Source organism: Panthera tigris, chromosome D1, assembly GCF_018350195.1.
Source record: "Panthera tigris isolate Pti1 chromosome D1, P.tigris_Pti1_mat1.1, whole genome shotgun sequence".
NCBI lineage: Eukaryota > Metazoa > Chordata > Mammalia > Carnivora > Felidae > Panthera > Panthera tigris.
Window position 1 is genome coordinate 75990758 of NC_056669.1, and position 19006 is coordinate 76009763.

General features: G+C 40.4%; 1 protein-coding gene across 3 annotated transcripts in view; it reads left to right on the plus strand.

Moving 5' to 3' along the window:
- The window catches only part of NELL1 (neural EGFL like 1), an 885592-nt gene that overhangs the window by 398839 nt on the left and 467747 nt on the right, over window positions 1-19006 (plus strand). For all 3 annotated transcript variants that reach the window (XM_042959041.1, XM_042959043.1, XM_042959042.1), the window contains exon 13: window positions 10620-10745. In XM_042959041.1, the coding sequence (XP_042814975.1) occupies window positions 10620-10745 (126 nt within the window). The remainder of the gene's footprint in view (window positions 1-10619; window positions 10746-19006) is intronic.

Below are 19006 nucleotides of genomic sequence, written 5' to 3' on the forward strand. Positions count from 1 at the left end.
ATAAGGTTATGGACACTCTCAAAAGTCAGAATGTCTGACTGGGAAAAAATCTGAGGGTGCTGTCTTATAATACTTTCGCGCTGTCAGCTAGAAATTGGTATGCTTTGATTTCCAATGGCACAAAGAGATATATTGTTTTATGACAAAATTTGATTCTGAAATTGAGCACAGTAGGGAAAATAAACATATTAGCATGATTTTTTCAAATATCTGACATAGCTATGTTTGGAAAATACATTTAAATGTCAGAAAATCCAACAATATAATTTCTGCATTATGGTGTATTTACTATAAAAACACTCCTTTACTATGCATTGATGACCAAAAGGTTACTTGAATTTTTAATCTGCAAATATTTGACTTGGCAGGTGAGCTATTTGTTTGACACATACCTTAGAAGATGATGTAAAAACCCATTTCACCAGGCAACAGAGAAATTTAACAAGTAATTTCATTAGCTTTGGAGCTGCCATAACAAAATGGTACAGATTGGATGGCTTAAATAACAGAAATGAATTGACTCGCTCTCCTGGTGGCTAGAAGTCTGAGATTAGGGTGCCACCATGGTTGGGTGTCTTGCGAAGGCTCTCCTGGCCAGCAGCTTATTGTCTTCTCCTTGTGTCCTCACATGGAAGAAAGCAAGGGTGTAAGCTATCTAGAATCTCTTCTTTTTTTTTTTTTTTCAATATATGAAATTTATTGTCAAATTGGTTTCATACAACACCCAGTGCTCATCCCAAAAGGTGCCCTCCTCAATACCCATCACCCACTCTCCCCTTCCTCCCACCCCCCATCAACCCTCAGTTTGTTCTCAGTTTTTAAGTCTCTTATGCTTTGGCTCTCTCCCACTCTAACCTTTTTTTTGTTTTTTTTCCTTCCCCTCCCCCACGGGTTTCTCTTAAGTTTCTCAGGATCCACATAAGAGTGAAAACATATAGTATCTGTCTTAGAATCTCTTCTTCTAAGAGCACAAATCTCATCTTGAGGCACCACTCTCCTGATGTTATCGAAACATAATTACCCCCCAGAGGTCCCGTCTCCAAATACCATTGTATTGAAGGTTAGGGCTTCAACCTATTTGGGGGGACACAGTTCAGTCCATAGAAATTATCTAGACACCTCCCTGGGTTGTCTTGTCATTTCCCCCCTTCTCTCTCCTTCTTTTCCTTCTTCCTTCCTTGTCCTCCTCCTCCCTTCTTCTTGTCTTCCTTCCTCCTTTTCTTCCTTTTCCTCCTTTTCTTCCTTTTCCTCCTTTTCTTCCTTTTTTCCTTTCTCCCTTTCTCCCTTCTGTACCTTTTTTCTTTCTGCCACTAAAGCTCCTTGTGACAACATGCTTTAAGGAATAGGCATTCGTGGATTGAAGCTGATAGATACATTTTGCCTCATTTGAAGTATTTGGGGAAAAACTGGAGCAAAACTTCTAAAAAATTAATGCTTGGATATGCAACTTCTCTAGAAGGATCATAGATCTAGCCCACAGTCTCTGAGAGGTAGTACTCTAGAGTGAAGAGTATAAACTCTGGACCCATCCTACCTGCTCTGCTGGCAGTTCAGGAGTATCTCTTAGCTATGTGACTTGAGACAACTTACCAAACATTCATTCTTTCTTTCTTTCTTTCTTTCTTTCTTTCTTTCTTTCTTTCTTTCTTTCTTTCTTTCTTTCTATCTATCTATCTATCTATCTATCTATCTATCTATCTATCTATCTTTGAGACAGAGAGCGACAGAGCATGAGCAGGGGAGGGGCAGAGAGAGAGGGAGATACAGAATCTGAAGCAGGCTCCAGGCCCTGAGCTGTTAGCACAGAGCCCGACGCGGGGCTCGAACTCAGGAATGGTGAGATCATGACCTGAGCCTAAGTTGGACACTTAACTGACTGAGACACCCAGGCACCCCCCAAACATTTCTAAACTGTGCTTAGCACATAATAAGTGCTATGCAATGATGTCCCTTATTACTCCATCATGGCATTAACCAGAAGGAGCTCTGATTGTCCACAGTCCAAACTCTTGCTGTCGTCTTTCCACCACTGAGGTTCAGTGTCCCTTTTTATGTGTTATTGGCCTCATACTGTGCTTTTTCCCTATAAAAGAGAGCCATTTCTTTGTTCTTGGAAGTAGGAAAATAAGATACATGTATGTTTTATGAATAATGAGAGACTTTATTTCTTTGTGGGAGGGGCGTATTTTGCATAGATATCAGCTACCTGGCTTCTGTTAGGCATTTTGTTTATATTCCTAAATTCTATAGGCATTTTATTTTTCTCCCCTTGCTTCAGAAGAAAACTGTAATTATAGAGAAACATGGAACATTGGATAAAGCACTAGTTCACAGCTAGAAGACCTTGATTCTGTTATCAGCTCAATGATTATCTGTATATGTTTGGGGCTCTGTTTCTATCTTCTCTGGGCTTCTGTTCCCTCATCTGAAAAAGGGCATAATCCTATTTTTTCTGCCTGACTGGATTTTTATAAGTGCAAGTCAGAGATAAAATAGGCCCCAACTTTAAAAAAATATCCAGTATGACACAGATGGAGAGTATTCACAATTCTAATATAACAGCTGACTGGCCAATGCCACCGTGTTTTTATAAGTCATGATGTCTGCGAAGACAGGAGATTAAAGTCTGGTAGAATTGCTCTCCAAGTTACCTTACTTGTCTATGGAGAATTTGCCCAGATCCATGCTCTTTGTGAATATACGTTTGCTAGTTCTGGCTGCTTTTGGTTTGCAGGGGAGATGCCAACTCAGTTGGTACAGTTAATGAAAGAACAGTGAGAAGACTTAGGTCATCTGAATAGTATTTTCTAGGACCTGTATCTTGGGAAAGGCATCTGGAGCATCTGTCAGCTTCTTAAAACAGGAGAACAGATGGGTAGCTCAAGAGAAAGTGCTTCGGAAGTAGGCTTTTATGATCTGTGGACAGAAAAACTTGAATATGTCAAGAACTTTAGAACAGGGAACTGGTAGGGTTTAGATACTCTCTGGTCCAAGTCCCTAATTTTATATATGGGAAAACCAAGGTCTAGAGAAGAAGAAGTGACCTGCCAGGGCTATAGTTAGCTAACAGAAAAAGCAGGAGGATAGCTTTACTCTTGACTGTCATTCCAGGGCTCTTGGTCCAGCAGTCAGAGTGGAACAAGTATGCTTCTTGGAGTCACCGAGATCTGAGTTGAAATTCTAGGTACCCTATAGGTAGTTGTTGATGCTAGTGCATGGGATGGGAATAATGAGATAGGATCTCCACAGTGCTTGATACAGAGCACAGTCTCAGTAAATCTTGCTTTTCTTTCCTCTTTCTGTTTCTTTTTTTAAATGTGCATGAAGAGTAGGCATAACCACCTCCCACCAACCCCCAGAGTCCAACCTTTGGACGTTGCCTTTTTCTAGGAAATTCTTAGGAGCAAGTCTGAATAGATCACACATTTTTATTAAAAGAATTCTTTACATTTGCTTCTGTCTTTGCTACCCAGATCCTGAACTCTAATTTAATGATGATAATGCCAAATTTGGGTCTGTGTTTGCTCTGAACTCTTATGCAGATGGAGGCTGGTGATGTATGAAGAATCATTACGCCACATCAAGTTTTGTTTTAAAGTCCATAAGTACACCTTTTTAAAATGAAAACAAACTACTTCACCATCCTGGGGAGGGACATAAATCATGTATTTTTATTACCTCAAAAGACCACCAGAAGATGAGCTCTAATATTTCAAAGGTGACAAGCAATCTATACGAATAAATCGTAATTCGAGCCCCATTATACTCGAGCTGATATATACTGCAGTCGGGTTTATAGATGTTTCTCTAAAAATATTAAAAAGAAGAAAACAACCAGGCCTTTTGTCTCTAGTTTCTAATTCTATAGGAGGCAATCAGTCTTAAGCTACCAGCATAAAGACTGTATCAAGCTGTGGGCTAAAAAAGCTGGGAGCAGAAGGCGCCTACCTGTTTTGGGGCTCCGGGTCACTGGAGCCTTAAGTGTGAACGTGTTAAGATCTCTTTAAAAGAGCCAAAGAAGCAATGATGCATGATGTAGCATTGCTATTTTAATAGAGTGTAATACCAGACCAAATGTTATGAACGGCATTGCACGCAGACCTAGAATTTGAAGATCTTCTTGTTTACATATGCTTCCTGGCAGCATCAGATGTATGTAACAGAGTCCTAGGATGGAATTTAGTGAGGGCTAGAACTGGCACCGTGAGAACAGTGCCCACTTTGAAGTCAGACTATGTGGATTTAAGCCCAGGCTCTTATGCTTACTGACTTCGTGCCTTGGGCAAGTGACCTAATAATCTGAGCCTCAGTTCCCTCATTATGGTGTGGGGCTACCTACTTAATTCAAGAGGAATACATGAAGTGATGAGATGCCATCTGTGAAATACCTAGCATAGTATCTGATACAAAGAAATGACAGCTATTTATTGAGGATTAGCCAGGTGCCGGGGGGGTGTTCCTAATTTTATCCTATGAGGTTATATACATTGAACCTCTTACTCATTTTGGTATTACCGTGGGCCTAATGGTGTGGGTTTTTTTTTTGTTTGTTTGTTTGTTTTGTTTTGTTTTGTTTTTGTTTTTAGTCCATTCATCCCTCCAATAGTCAGGTTAACTGTGGTTCTTCTTATAACAACTTCCTAGACGGATTGAGACGTTTATTAGCTTGAACCTGAACTGGAGTGTGTCCAACTCACACCTTGAGGTTCAGCCTCAGGCTTAGCCTTTTCTTGTCTTCTGGTTTTTGGGTGAATATCACACCTGGAAAGACCATTGCTTGAGAAAGAAATCTGCTTCAGGCAGAGCATCAGCACCACCTGGACAAAGGTCGGATGGCTTTCAGGTTAAAATCTTTGGTGCTTTGGGCCGTATGCAGTTTCTTTCTCCGAGTTTCAGTTCATTCTTTCATTAGGGAGTTGTGTTCGTGTGTTCATGTGCTTGTTTTTGTAATTATTCATTACCTTTCAGAATCTTTGTGAACAATAAGCCAATGTTCGTCTTAGGCTCATTTTAAAAATCTCAGCTCACTAGTTCTCAAGATTGTTTTCTTAGGATATCTCAATTCTCTGAAGATGTTTGTTAATTCTGTTTTGATTCTTTCTATAATCAGATTTGCTTTTGAAGCACTCTTGAGTCCTACTGAAACTGTCTGCAGGGTTGTGCCTTTCCCTGACGATAGAGAGGCAATTTTTCTTTTGGCAAATGTGTTGCCATTCTATCTCCAGCCCCATCCTAAAACCAGGGAAGTTCTCAATTCCTTCCTTGCTTTTAGCTCCTCGTCCCAAGGGAACCAGCTAGCTGATTCTAAACACTTGACAGTTTTTTTTTCTCCCCTCTGCATTAGTTATACCACGAGGTGGTTTTTATATTTGGTGTTTGCATGATGGGGGATAAGCAACAAAGATAAGGTTGTAACAGTTGAATTTTCTGGTACATTCGTCAACCTTTCTGCTCTATTTGGTGCTGTTTCTGGAATGGTACCTGGAAATTAGTACATATGCAAGAGCTGAGATTATCAGTGATATGAATTGAAAACGAAACCAACTGAGACACTTCACCATAGCAGCAGGGATGTATGACCCGGGGTCCTGTGTGAGACCCCATGCATGTAGAGAGTAAAGGTTGGGTAAGTCTATGGGAGAAATTCTCACTGGGGTTTTCTCACCATCCCCTTGTTCTGTTTTTGAAAATAGTTTTATTTAGATTTATTTGAAATCTATGAAACAGAGCAATGGTTCCGCTGTTTGAATCAAAATAAGCTTGTTGCAGCCAAGTAAGTCCTTCAAATCTAGATGAGGCAGATACCTCTCATTAGTTATCCAGAGGCCTCAGGGAAATGAAGCAGGAGTTTCTCTCTGGGTGGAGCTGACAAGGGTCCATGACAGGCAAACACTCATTGCAGTCAGCAGCCTGGTTGGTGGCTGTGGCCCATGGGCTGAAGATAGAATTGCCTCTAAGGCAAGTCCTGACTAGTTTCTCATCTTAAAGAATGCCTGGGCACCCCGGCAGAATGAAATGGAGTTCTGTGTGGCCATCTCTCTGTGAGTAAAATACCAACGTGTTTAGCCTTCAGCTTGCCCAGCTCCAATCCATTTTCTTCAGCACAGCTGACTGATACTTTAAAAACAGAAATTGGTTTATGTCACCACCCTGATTAAAGTCTTGACTCCTTCCCATGGCCCACACGGCTCAGCAGGATCTGGCCTGAGCTTATCTTTCCAGTTGTACTTTATTAAAAAAATTTTTTTTTCAACGTTTTTTATTTATTTTTGGGACAGAGAGAGACAGATCATGAACGGGGGAGGGGCAGAGAGAGAGGGAGACACAGAATCAGAAACAGGCTCCAGGCTCCGAGCCATCAGCCCAGAGCCTGACGCAGGGCTCGAACTCACTGACCGCGAGATCGTGACCTGGCTGAAGTTGGACGCTTAACCGACTGCGCCACCCAGGCGCCCCTTTCCAGTTGTACTTTAAACAGACAAATCTCCTTCCTCTAATGCTTCTCAAACATTCTTCTCTGTCTGGTATGTTATTCTTCTCCCCTTTACCTGTTGGACTTGTGTTTTAGGTCTTGGATGAAGCTTCACTTCCACAGAGACTGCTCCTCTGGCCCTCTCAGCCTGGATCAAAGCCCCCTGCTAAAAGATCTCACATTCTTGGTAGGACTTAACAAGTTTTGCTCAATGTCTTGCCAGGCTGTGAGGTTTGTGGTGGCATTTTGTTCATCCTCTGCTTCAGGGCTTAGCAGAGGGCTAATTAATGTTCACAACTCAGTGATTCTCTCCCTTCCTGACTCTGCACAGACAAAAAGTTTAGTCTCTGTAGTTTCTCTTCTTTTCCCCCGCCTCCAGTCTCTATGTGGTGAATTTCTGTGCATCTTTTAAGATCAAGCTTAAGGATCTCATTTTTGAGATGCTGTTCTTAGTCACCCTCTATACCAGCCAGGGTGGGCTCGATGGCTTAAATCAGTGAAAGCATATTTCTAGTTCATGCAACATGTTCACCAAGCTTGTCTGGTTGCCTATGCCTCACTCAGGGACCCAGGCTCAAAGAGTCTCCATCTTTGTGCTTCCATGATTTCCAACGCCAGAACAAGAAAATGTGGTAAGTCAGGCGCTGGCTCTTAATATTTCCACCTGGAAGTGTTGTGCTTTGTTCAGACTTCATGATCACTCATACAGCTCTGCTTAGCTTCCAAGAGGTTGGGGAAGCACAGTTGTGTGATGTGCTCAGGAGGAGGAAAACTGTTAATATCTGTTCGATGAACAGCACTAATGCCAACTAACTTCCTCCAGTGCCTGGCTTCTCTTGGTGTTCCCAGCCTCTCACTTACAATGATCTATTCTTCCACTCCCCATAGTCCTGGGAAAGACCTTGTAATCATCAATAACTGAATCATTTTCAAAATATTAATGTTAGGCACACTGCTTTGTAACCCCTCCTCTAGCTTTCTAGCTCATGTGTTCTAGACCCTCACTGTAACTACACCTTGCCTCCATTAGGATTGCTGCGGCAGTTTGGGTTCCCCCAGAAGCAAACTTGGCAATGGAGACTGGAGTGCAGGAAGTTTATTAGAGAGTGCTGTAGGGATGAATGCCTCTGGGGAAGGGAAGAATGTAGGATTGGGCAGAGGGAAAAGTTAGCTCAGTCTCAGTGCTCTGAAATCTGGATGGTCCTTTAGAATTCTCTTGAGTTCGGGATGAATGAGAACTAGTCTTTGTAGGTCGCTCCCAGGATGGAAGTGTGACTGTGACTGTATAATCTCTCATTGGCCAAGGACAATTTCCTAAAAAGGATAACAGCTGAAGATTGTTAGCAGGCAGTACTCCCCTTAGCTGGGGGATTAAATTCTTTAGTTCTGAAGTGAGATCTCAGGAGTGTAACACAGTGTCCACCCCTAATTTTAATGCATTTACAGCTGTCTACCTCCTTCTTCATGTCCTCACATCTCTCTTCAATAGCCGAGATTCCTTCCTACTTCATTATCATCACCTCTTTCTTAATACCCTCAATTCCCTCGTATCTGTCTTTACCCATTATATTTGCATAAAAACTCCTTTAACTTTCCACCTACCGTGCTATTGCCCCAAAATATCTGAATGAGACTGGAGAAAACACATGGCCATGCTGACTGCTGTCACTTAATGCACTTTTGACTGCAAATCACAGTAGCTCTTCAGCCACCTTCCCACATGCTCTAGTAAATTTTTGTTCCTTTTTTTCAAAATGACTGTTTTTTAATACCATTTCCTCTCTCCTTAAATATCCGATATGCCCTCCCTTTCTTGATTCTCAAATGTTACCCTCTCTTTGCATTTCACTGAGAAAATAAAAATAAGTGAGGGAGAACTACTTTGTCTCCCAGCCACCGAATAAGCCAGCCATCTCCACCTCTTTGCTTCTCTCAGCTTCATTCTTGTTTTGAAGGTGATGTGTTCCATCTGCATGCTGGAGCACAGTCCCTCTTGCCTTCTTCCCCAGGACTTTGCTCCTACAGTGATCTCTCTCTTCAACATCATCAGTTTGCTTCACTTGTATTGAATCCTTCCCAACAGCCTGCAAATGTGCTGTGATCTCTTCCATCTGTAAATAAGACTCTCTCTACACCAAGTCTCCCCAGAGCTGCTCCTCCATTTTTCCTTATGGGAAAAAAAAAATCTCAAAAAGTTGGCCTTGTTTTTCTCTCTTCCCTCATCTTCCATTCTCTCTTTAATGGACTCCAGTCAGGCTTTTCTCTACCACTTTCCCAAATCTACTCTTATTAGGTCAAGGTCAGCAGTGAACTACTTCTTGCCAAATCCAGTGGTTAGTTATGTCTTTATCTTATTCAGCAGGTGACAAAAATAATCGTTAGTCCTTTCCTGAAATACTCCTCTTGACTTTTATGGTATCCGCCGGTGTGTGAAGCAAAAATGCTTAAATGATGCCAGGAGCCGGCTTGTTAAAAGAATTCTAATGTCCTGGGTGCCAGAGAGATCCAAACAATATCTCATGCTCATGTGCAGTTACTATTCTGTCTTAAGTTTGTGGGAGAGTTCCCTCCACACCTTAGCTTGATGTAATGTTATTATATAGTTTTAATATTCCTTTTGTCCATTTATTTTAATTGTGCATTGTCTTGGATCACCTTTGAAAGCACATGATCTTGTGCAAGTATAACACTTGGTTTATTGCCTGAATCATTTCTCTAATTTCTGGTGTTTTGTTCTTTATAGTTATGGAAGTCTTGCTAACTGCAAGTGTCCTTCTAGGACCTCGATTACTGCACAATAACTTTTGTTTATAGGCTGAGAGATGTTTAGTGCTTAAAAGAATCTGGTGTTACTTCAGTGTGTTTTATCAGGAAGTAAGTCAATCTACTTTTACTTTTAATATAGATAAGTGAGATTATAGGTGTTTTTGTCTTCTGTTTCTACACATGAAGCGTATTAGGACTTCAGTGATTACCTTAATAGTAACACTGTGGTTGACTATCATCTTCAAGGTGCTTTCATTAAGTAAATCATCATAAAAGATTGACTTCTGAGTTCCACTCCTGGGTGTAGCATGTTCTAACAGGATGGTATATATTTTTGCCACATATTTAACCTCTCTAAGCCTCAGTTGTCTACACTGCAAATTGTGGGTAGTGCTGTACTGTGATTGTGGAATTGTTTGTGGATTAAATTAGATAAGGAGTTTAAAGATGTAGGTTCAGAACTGGCCTGCATGACCAATTCATGAGAATTCTGGAACTCATACTGGTTAAATGGAAGTCACAGGCTAGTCAGTGGAAGAACCAGAACCAGAACTCACATTGTCTGTCTTAGGTTCTTACACTGTGCTGCTCCCTGTTCCTCTCCTTCACACATAAGCAGTCTGAGTAAAATGAACGTAAAGCCATTTCTGAAAACAACTTCCAGAAAAGACTCAATTAAACTCTGTACTAAGGTTGTAGGTGATTCTCATTCTTCCCATGAATGCTTATGAGAAAGTAGGGGATGCTCTGACCTCTGTTCCAGAAAGAAAAAGATGTTTTTGCTGAATCAGCCCATTATTCTGTCTCATGGGATGAATCTCCAGGTCAAGGGATGAAAGGCATCAGTTTGCATTAGACTACAGCTGCTGTCTGTATTCAAAATACACCATGGGAGAAACTGGCTGCACCACCATTTTTTAACAGATGGATTAAAGCATGTCTTAGTAAGACACATGAGCAGAGAAGCCTGGATTCCCTTGATCTCCCTGATAAAAGCTACACCATGTACAGTGGACATCTAATAAATATTAATTGGCATCAACTCATTGGACATAGAACTCCTTGATTTTGGATGTTTAAATCCAGCATCCTCCGTGGTGAGGGATTAGTAATAGTAGATTCAGTCTTCATACCTCTAGGTTTCTTAGCTGTTGTGTCTCACTGTGCATCTTTCTGGAAATACTTTCAGCTCAAGATGGGATCTGATGCACTTGAATGCAGCTGAATTTGCATTTAAGATTTTGTGTTTAATGCATCTTGCATTTTCTCTTAGCTTTGTTGGGCATTTGCCTTTTTAAATTTCATTGCAACATGGTTACATGATAGTTCCGTCATTCACCTCACTGTGATATTGCTTCTTTTTTTCTTTTTCCTCCTTCAGATATTGATGAGTGTGCAGCTAAGATGCATTACTGTCATGCCAATACTGTGTGTGTCAACTTGCCTGGGTTATATCGCTGTGACTGTGTCCCGGGATACATTCGCGTGGATGACTTTTCCTGTACAGGTGAGACTGAAGAACCAACAGTTTTTCTGATTCAGCCCTTCTCTGCCCCATCTGTGTTTTGTTAAATTTAGATCCAAGTGTTGTCACCTAATTGGTTTTTCTCTTGCATTATTTTACCCTCACCTTTAGAGAAAAAAGTGATGAAAGAAATTTTATCTGCGCGATTTATTTCTACTCCTAGTGTGTGTGTGTGTGTGTGTGTGTGTGTGTGTGTGTGTGTGTGCGCGCGCGCGCGCGCGCATGCGTGCTCGGGTCTTTGATTTGAATTTGAAGTCCCCCGTTGCCTATAGTAACGTTGAGGGACGTAGAGACATCAGTTTTAAGAATAGAAAAGGATCAATCTATTTTCCTTCCATCATGATAAAATGTTTTCGTATATAAGAAAATGTACTTTGTTCCCACTGGAAAAGACAAAGATTCGATTTAGAGGGGGAGAAGGAGTATCTGGTGAGCAGAGATTGGGCAAATAGGGGAGCTGCTCAAGACTCTTGATTGACAAATACCGATGGTGTCTCCCCTATACGGCGGGGCTGTCAGCACTAAACTGGAACTGCAGGGTTGTGTGGTCAGTGCCTTCATTGAGTAATGCTGGCTTTGTGAGGCATTTGGTGGCGGGGGGGGGGGGGGTCCAATATACTTCCAGTTATGTATATTGAGATATGAACTGTAAATTGGTTAGGGATTGTAGAAAGTTCTTCTTTTGGTCAAATATCTTTAACCAGTTTGTAACCTGTAAGAAAACTGCCCCTTAAACATAAAATGTCAGTCATTTTGTACCTATCCTTGACTCCTGCATCTTCATTTGTCCCAATAACGTTTGCATATAGACTGAATTTTTCACTCATGGGGCGCCTGGGTGGCTCAGTCTGTTAAGCTTCCATCTTCCGATTCAGGTCATGATCTCGCAGTCTGTGAGTTCAAGCCCTGCTTTGGGCTCTGTGCTGACAGCCCAGAGCCTGGAGCCTGCTTGAGATTCTATCCCCTCTGCCTCTCTGTCCCCCACCCCCCATTGTGCTCTCTCTCTCTGTCAAAAATAAATAAGCTTTTTAATTTTTTTAATGTTTTGATTTATTTTTGAGACAGAGAGCATGAGCAGGGGAGGGGCAGAAAGAGAGGGAGACACAGAATCTGAAGCAGGCTCCAGGGTCTGAGCTGTCAGCACAGAATCCTACATGAGGCTCGAACTCATGGACTGTGAGATCGTGACCCGAGCTGAAGTCGGACGCTTAACCGACTGAGCCACCCAGGTACCCCAACAATAAATAAACTTAAAAAAATTTTTTTACACTGAATTTTTCACTCAGAATGGACAGCCACTGTCAGTGTATTTTATTGCAAGTGACCTTTTCAGAAGTGCAGAAAGTTGCAAAAGTTAGGGAAGCATGTTTATATGTCCATGCAACCTTTTCCATTTATTTCTGTATATGTATAGGTTACTATTTTTTGGCTAAGTATTCCAGATTGATGCAGGTTTCTGATGGCCACAGGTGGCCAGTCTCATTTATCTATCTTTTATGTAGTATAACTAAAGTTCCTGGAGAAAAAAGAGATTGTGTAAACATAGCATGCTGAGATCTAAACATTTTAACAGGGGCACAAAACTCTTTGCGACCTGTAAACCAACACAATATGAAAATCTGATGTTCTCTATGATGGTTTCTCTGTTCTTAGTAAATCCAGGTCATCCTGATTTACTGTAACCCTATGGTTAGAAGGAACCAGTGAGTATTCTCCCAACACAGCATCACATATCATGCAACTTGATAAACCTTGATGAAGGTCCTTCTGTATAGAAAGAGCTTGTTGAAATCGTATCAGAATATTGCCTGTTTTTACTTTTTCATTAAGGGAGGAAGACCAGAGCTTGGTGGTTCTTGAAAGCCTCTTAGGGATAGGTGCCCTGCCTGGTGGTTTATATATGGAACGAGATGGAAAATGTATTGTTTATAGAACTGGTTCCACAACTGCTTTTACAAAGCAAAAGATAAGGATGTGGGTATCAGTGGGTACCCAAGCATCCCCCCTACAAAACAAAACAAGATACTGTGTAGCTCTGCAGAAAAAAAACCTGTACAAACACACATCATACATGCACGAAGTTTTTGTTTTGTGTGTGTATGTTTTGTATCAGAGGGAATGGGTAAGTTAGAGCGAAAGAAAGAAAAACAAGAGGGAGTCAGAGAACAGTCACTAGTCGGAGAACAGAAGACCAGGTGCTGTGAAGGACAGAGGACCATTGAAAACCTCCCTGTGGAAGGAGAACTGAAAGGACTTTTAAGGGTGGGAATATATAATGTGAGGTTTTTTCATTGTTTTGCTATTCAGTAGGCAATGCAAGTTTTCCTTATGCCTTTCAAATCTTCAGCAAAGTGTACCTATCCTGCATGCTGGATGAGCCCTTCCCCTTCTACCCTGGTGGACTGAAAGTTAACATGGTATACACAGCAGAAATGTGTGTATAGGATGTTGAGACCTCAGAGACAGAGGTACTCACTCTGAAGTAATTACTCCTGTCCCTTATCCACGCGCCCAACGTAAACTTCTACATCACTATCACAACAGTTTCCTTCTAGGAGTTTCTGAAGTCTTGATGAGGGATTTGGAATTTCCATAGGTTGGAATTGGGAGTAAGGTCTTTTTCTTTAAGAAACTTTCTTTGATCCCAGTTTCCATCCTGCCTGCTGCCCCATCTTTTTGCTTTTATTCATGGCAAAACTTCTTAATTGTGATTACTGTCCTCGTTTACATTTGCTCACCTGGCATACCTTCCTTAACCTCCTCCACAGAAGGCTTTCATGCTCACTATTCCACAGAGGTTGTGTTTATCAAGGTCAGCCTTGAACTCCATTTTGTTAAGTCCAGTGTTCTTATCTTCTGGGACCTCTCAACAGCATTGAGCGTTGGCCACACCTTTCTCTTTTAAACACATTACTTTCTTGCCTTTCCCTATTTCCTGATTGTCTTTCTTCGTCACTGCCGGTCCTGCCCAGGCTCCCTAGCTGTTTTTGTTTCTCTTTTCACATTTTTAAAGGTTAGAGTGCTGCAGAGCTCTGCCCTGGATCCTGTTTCTTTGTTCACCTACATATACTTTTTAGATGCCTTCATATCATGTAGGACTTTCACAGCACTCCGTCGATACTTTTTCAGTTTCTCTCGAGTACAGTATTTTTTTCTGAGCTTCTGAATCCTATCAAACTGATACCCACATGTAGATGTTTAAGAGGCATTTCATATTAACATGTTTAAGAATGACCTCTGGATTTCTTTCCATGTTGGTAAACTTCCTCTTTCAATTTTCCCCATCTCAGCAAATGAAAGCCTCATCTACCCAGTTTTTCAAGCCAGACAGCTAGGAGTTATACTGGACTCCTTTCCTTCTCTTGCCCCTCCACCTTCAGTCCAAACACCAGTCTTACTCTACCCTCTACATCCTGTCCTAAATGTGTGCACTTCTGCCCATATGCTTTATTACCAAACTACTAGACCCCTGACACCACACTGGACCTTGTGTTCCATTCTTGCTCCACTATAACTCACTCTTCATTCAGTAGCCAGAGCAAAGTTTTAAAAATAAGAATTTTCAAATATGCTTAAACTTCTCATGTAGTGTCCTATTACACAGAAAATCAAATCCATACTTACTTTTATATGAAACCCTATGTGGTTATTCTCCTTCCTGTCCCTATTACTTTGTCTTGTACCAATTCCATCCTTGTCCATTATGTGGTGGCCACACTGACTTTTGGAGGTTTTTTTATTTTTTTTCCCCCATTCAACATGCTTGTTTTCCCATAGGACCTTTGCGTGAGCTCTGTCTCAGAAGTTTTTTCCTCTTGATATCCCCATAACTGGCTCTTCCTTTGTCATGCAGGTGTCAACCTAAAAATGATAGGCCCAGAGAGACTTTCTCTGATTTGTATAATTAGCCACCCATTATCCTATCTCCTGGTTGTAATTCTTTATCACTTATCACCATGTAGAATTTTCATTTTTTATATGTGATTTTCAAAAATTGTCTCTTATTAGAATGTAACATCCGGGAGCCGCAATCTTTTCCCGTTTGCTCACTACCTATCTTGGCTATTTAAAACAGCCAAGGGCAGGGGGCAGGAGGGGTGAGGGCTGTGGGGTGAGGTAGAGAACATAGCTGGGCAGAGAGCAGTGCTCAGCAAATGCTTATTGAATGAAGGAATGTGCAAAACTACTTAGGCTTGCGCTATGTACCTCTCTAAATTTCATTTATATAAAAATGGCTCATATCTGCTGTATCGTTAACTGTTAGATTATTGAGGACACCAAATTTTATATGTGAAAACATTTATCGTGGCACTGTCATAAGTGCCATCAGGATAGGATGTTCTGCAGTGAAAACCCCAAATATTACTGATTTAAAATAACAACGTTTTGTTTGCTTTTCACTGGTCAACAGCGTGCTCTGCTCGCTGTGAAAACCCCAAATATTACTGATTTAAAATAACAACGTTTTGTTTGCTTTTCACTGGTCAACAGCGTGCTCTGCTCATCATAATTACTACTGATTGTAGTAATCATAATACTGACTGATGGAATAGTCAGTATTGGGAATATTGCCAAGATGGGGAAAAGAGAGCCTGGAGGGTCTTGTAACAGTTGTTATATGTTCTTGTCAGGGAGTAACAACATACCCTTTCTATCCTCTGCTAGTTGACTAGAACTAATCACCAGTACCTAACTAACTACAAGGAGATGAGGAAATACAATTCCTACTTTGTGCTTGGAAGGGTTAGAAAACCAAAATATATGGTGAACAGTGCTAATGAATACCATAGTGACTTACACTTAATAGATTCTCAACAAACTTTGTTTCCTTTGATACGAGAAGCTGTTCATTAAAATAACCTTTTTTTTTTTTTTTCAACAGCAGTTCACAATGTGTTGGGGAAAGTAGTCTCAAAAGGCTAAAGATATTAAGCACTTCTGTACTAAGTGCTCTGATGGAAGGACAAGCAAAATGCAATAAGGAAAAGGTGCTTGATTTCTAGAACAGTGTCTGGAATATTTTTTGCAAACCAAGAGGAGCTATTGGAGTTTCCTGGGGCTTGTTAGCATGCACTAAGTGGATTAGCTTAGGATTTTACAGTGTGGAATGTGGATCTAGTGAGGAGAGCTAAGAGACAAGCATTCTCCCTGCCATTTCTCCTCTAGACCAGATTCCAAGGCCTCCATTAGGTGCTTTCATATTAAGCTGGAACTCTGACGTTTACCTTGGCATCCTGAAAGTGAGCCTGTTAGGGCAAAGGTGCTCTTCACTCTCCAAGGTAGATCAGGTCCCCACCACCAATCTCTCTCATTTCTTTATTGGCAAAGAAGACTTCTTCCTCTAAGTGATCATTTGCATGTGGTAATAAGTAAGGTATGTACTACCTATCGGCCACTGTAAGATGTCTTTTCAGATGTTTCATTTTCCAAAGATAAATTTCTGGGAGAAATTGACAGTCCTGAAGACGTCCTTTGTTTGCCCCACGTTCCTGATAGAGCGTTTCTCATTATTGGCATTCCTGAATTCCAAAGATCATCCTAGACTCTGTCCTGGATCAGTTTCTCTGTCACTGTTGAGTTGGTCTTCTAAGTATGTCTAGGTCACTTTTTTCTTTCTTTTAGGATGCCATTTAGCTTCCTAGAAGTCAGTAGGAATACTGAAAAGTTGTATTCAACCAAAAATTAGCCTAGAGTTAAAGATTATCTAGTAACTTTGGTAATAGATTGATTATTCAATAACTGATTGCTTCATCCATTCATGAATCTGATGCATAATTAGTGTCAGTCATGAGTGTTAGGAAATGTGGTGGTTGAGAATAGTGATAAATGACCTCTGTGCCCAGAGAGTTCATGGTTAATGAGGCAACATCTTCACATGAAAAAACTCAAATGTACATTCACTCTCAAAAATATTCCAGTGTTTGCCAAATCAATCCCTCTTGAAAGTTTTAGAATTTAGTTGAGTATTGGGTGTTTAATCCCATGTTAGCTGTTTGTCTCTTACAAGTTTCAAAGGAGAAATCCTGAAATAACTGTTCCAGGGTTTATGCTGATAACCACAGCCCTTTCAGAAAGGTTGCACCTGAGACAATAAATAGATGCCAAACCTGATGCCGGAGGGGAAAGACAGTATGTCAAACAGAAAAGAAGCTTTAACTTTTTCATCCTTCTTTATCTTGTTAAAATTGAAAAAGAAATTCTATGTCATGGGATAATAAAGTTAGGAGGGTTCAACACTGAGAATGCTTGCCTGTAACTTAAAATGTACTGTAATTTCATTTTTACCCTTAGAGGCTGGGGATTCCCTGACATGACCATATATTATAGACGAGGCTCTGTACTTTTTTCTAGGAAAGTTTCCATTGCCCTTTGAAAGGGTGAAGTCTGAAGCATTGGACTCTTGACACTGGACTAGTTTTTTGCCTTAGAATCTGTGTGAGTCTAAATCACTTTCTCTCCTGTAAGGGAACCCCGAGTTGCCCTTGCTCTTTTGTGAATTTTGAAACGGGAGGATTCCCTGAAATTGACTTGGTGGGGTGCTTTTTATCTTCTCTGTACCTTTTGATTTTTGGAGTGGTCAGCCTGCTTGATTTATTGGTCTCTGACCTTCATTTATCCCCAGTTAAACTCCCTAGTTGAGGTTGTTTGATAAGACGTTATCATTGGATACTCAGGCAGCTTTAAAGGAGGATACTTGTGATTTATGACAAAAGCCGCAGCAATAAGACAGGTACTTGACAGTAATGGGGAAGCATTCATTTTTATGCCAAAAACTTCCCATGAAGGTAAGAAATAAAGGGAACAAGTGAGATAACATATATCCCATGTGATTTCTATTACCTCACTAAAAGGATTTTTATTTTCTTGATATCGGCAAGGAAGTGTATGTTTGAAATACTTCAAGTAAGCTTAGTTGAAGTTAGAGATAAATAATAGTCTATTAACTTAATGGTTTAAGTTAAGTACCTTGTAATGAAAAGAGGTGAGGCAACAGTTTAAAACACTTAGGAGAAAAAATTAACTGTTAGAAATTTTAAACGTTTTCTGGAAAATGCTTTTTTCCTAATGATGATACACAGAACACTTTAACTATGAGGTACCTGATTTTTTATTTATTGAGCAGAGCCATATGAAATAGGGCCAAAACACAACATTCTGCAACTTGAAAGAGCATGGTAGTAAATTTCATACTGATTATCCTTACCTATAAAACACACAGCATGTGCTTGTTTTGGACATGCTTGTTCTTAATGACTTTTGACTATTTGGCAGCATTAAAGGGACAGATAACTAATTGCTTGGTTCTCAGTCTCAGAAGAGGTGATCCAGGTTTAAGAATGACATTCCAGCTATGGATCTGTAGACTGCCTTCACTTTAGTGGAAAATGCTGTATCAGATGCTTTAGGATGCAAATCTACTTTTTATTAAAGATGACCAAGAACATTTATTGATATATTGAATAAGGAGAGTCAAAATAAGACCTGTACTTTTGGATATTCCATAACCCAGCCAAAAGCTCTGATAATCAATATGAGACATTTTCCCTTTGTTTTGATTTGTTTGGCCAGTATGTCCTTTTTTTCTTCCCTTACTTTAAATAAGTGGTTGACGGTGTTACCTACCTCCCCATCTAGAGGAGCGATGTGACAGTACAAAAGCAGGATTCCAAAATCCTAATGTTTTAGTGCTGAGGTTCTCAGCATATATACATATATATACATATACATACGTATATATGTGTGTGTATATATATATATACATATAAGTATATATGTGTGTATATATATATATATATATATATATATATATATATACACATACATACAGACATGGAGGAAAAAGTCAGTATTGGGATCTACTCCTAGAACTTTGGATTTTCATTTGGTGTAGGATTGAGACCTGGCTTCAGTTTGTTTAAAGGTCCAGGTAATTCTGTTATGCAGTCTGCTTTTTGTAAATCAGAGAATGTCAGAGAAGAATCCAAAGGGAGGAGAATTGTCCTTTCAACTATAGACTGGAAAAACCAGAGTGGGTAGTATAGGGTCAGGAGGTAATGAAGGAAGAGACTTGGACAGTTTCTGGAGGAAGGGCCCTGCCTCCAGGGCTGCATTCTGGGATATGTAAGACAACATCTTAGCAAACAGAATCCAACAGTACATTAAAAAAAAATCATTCACCATGATCCAGTGGGATTTATTCCTGGGATGCAAGGGGAGTTCAATATTCACAAATCAATGTGATA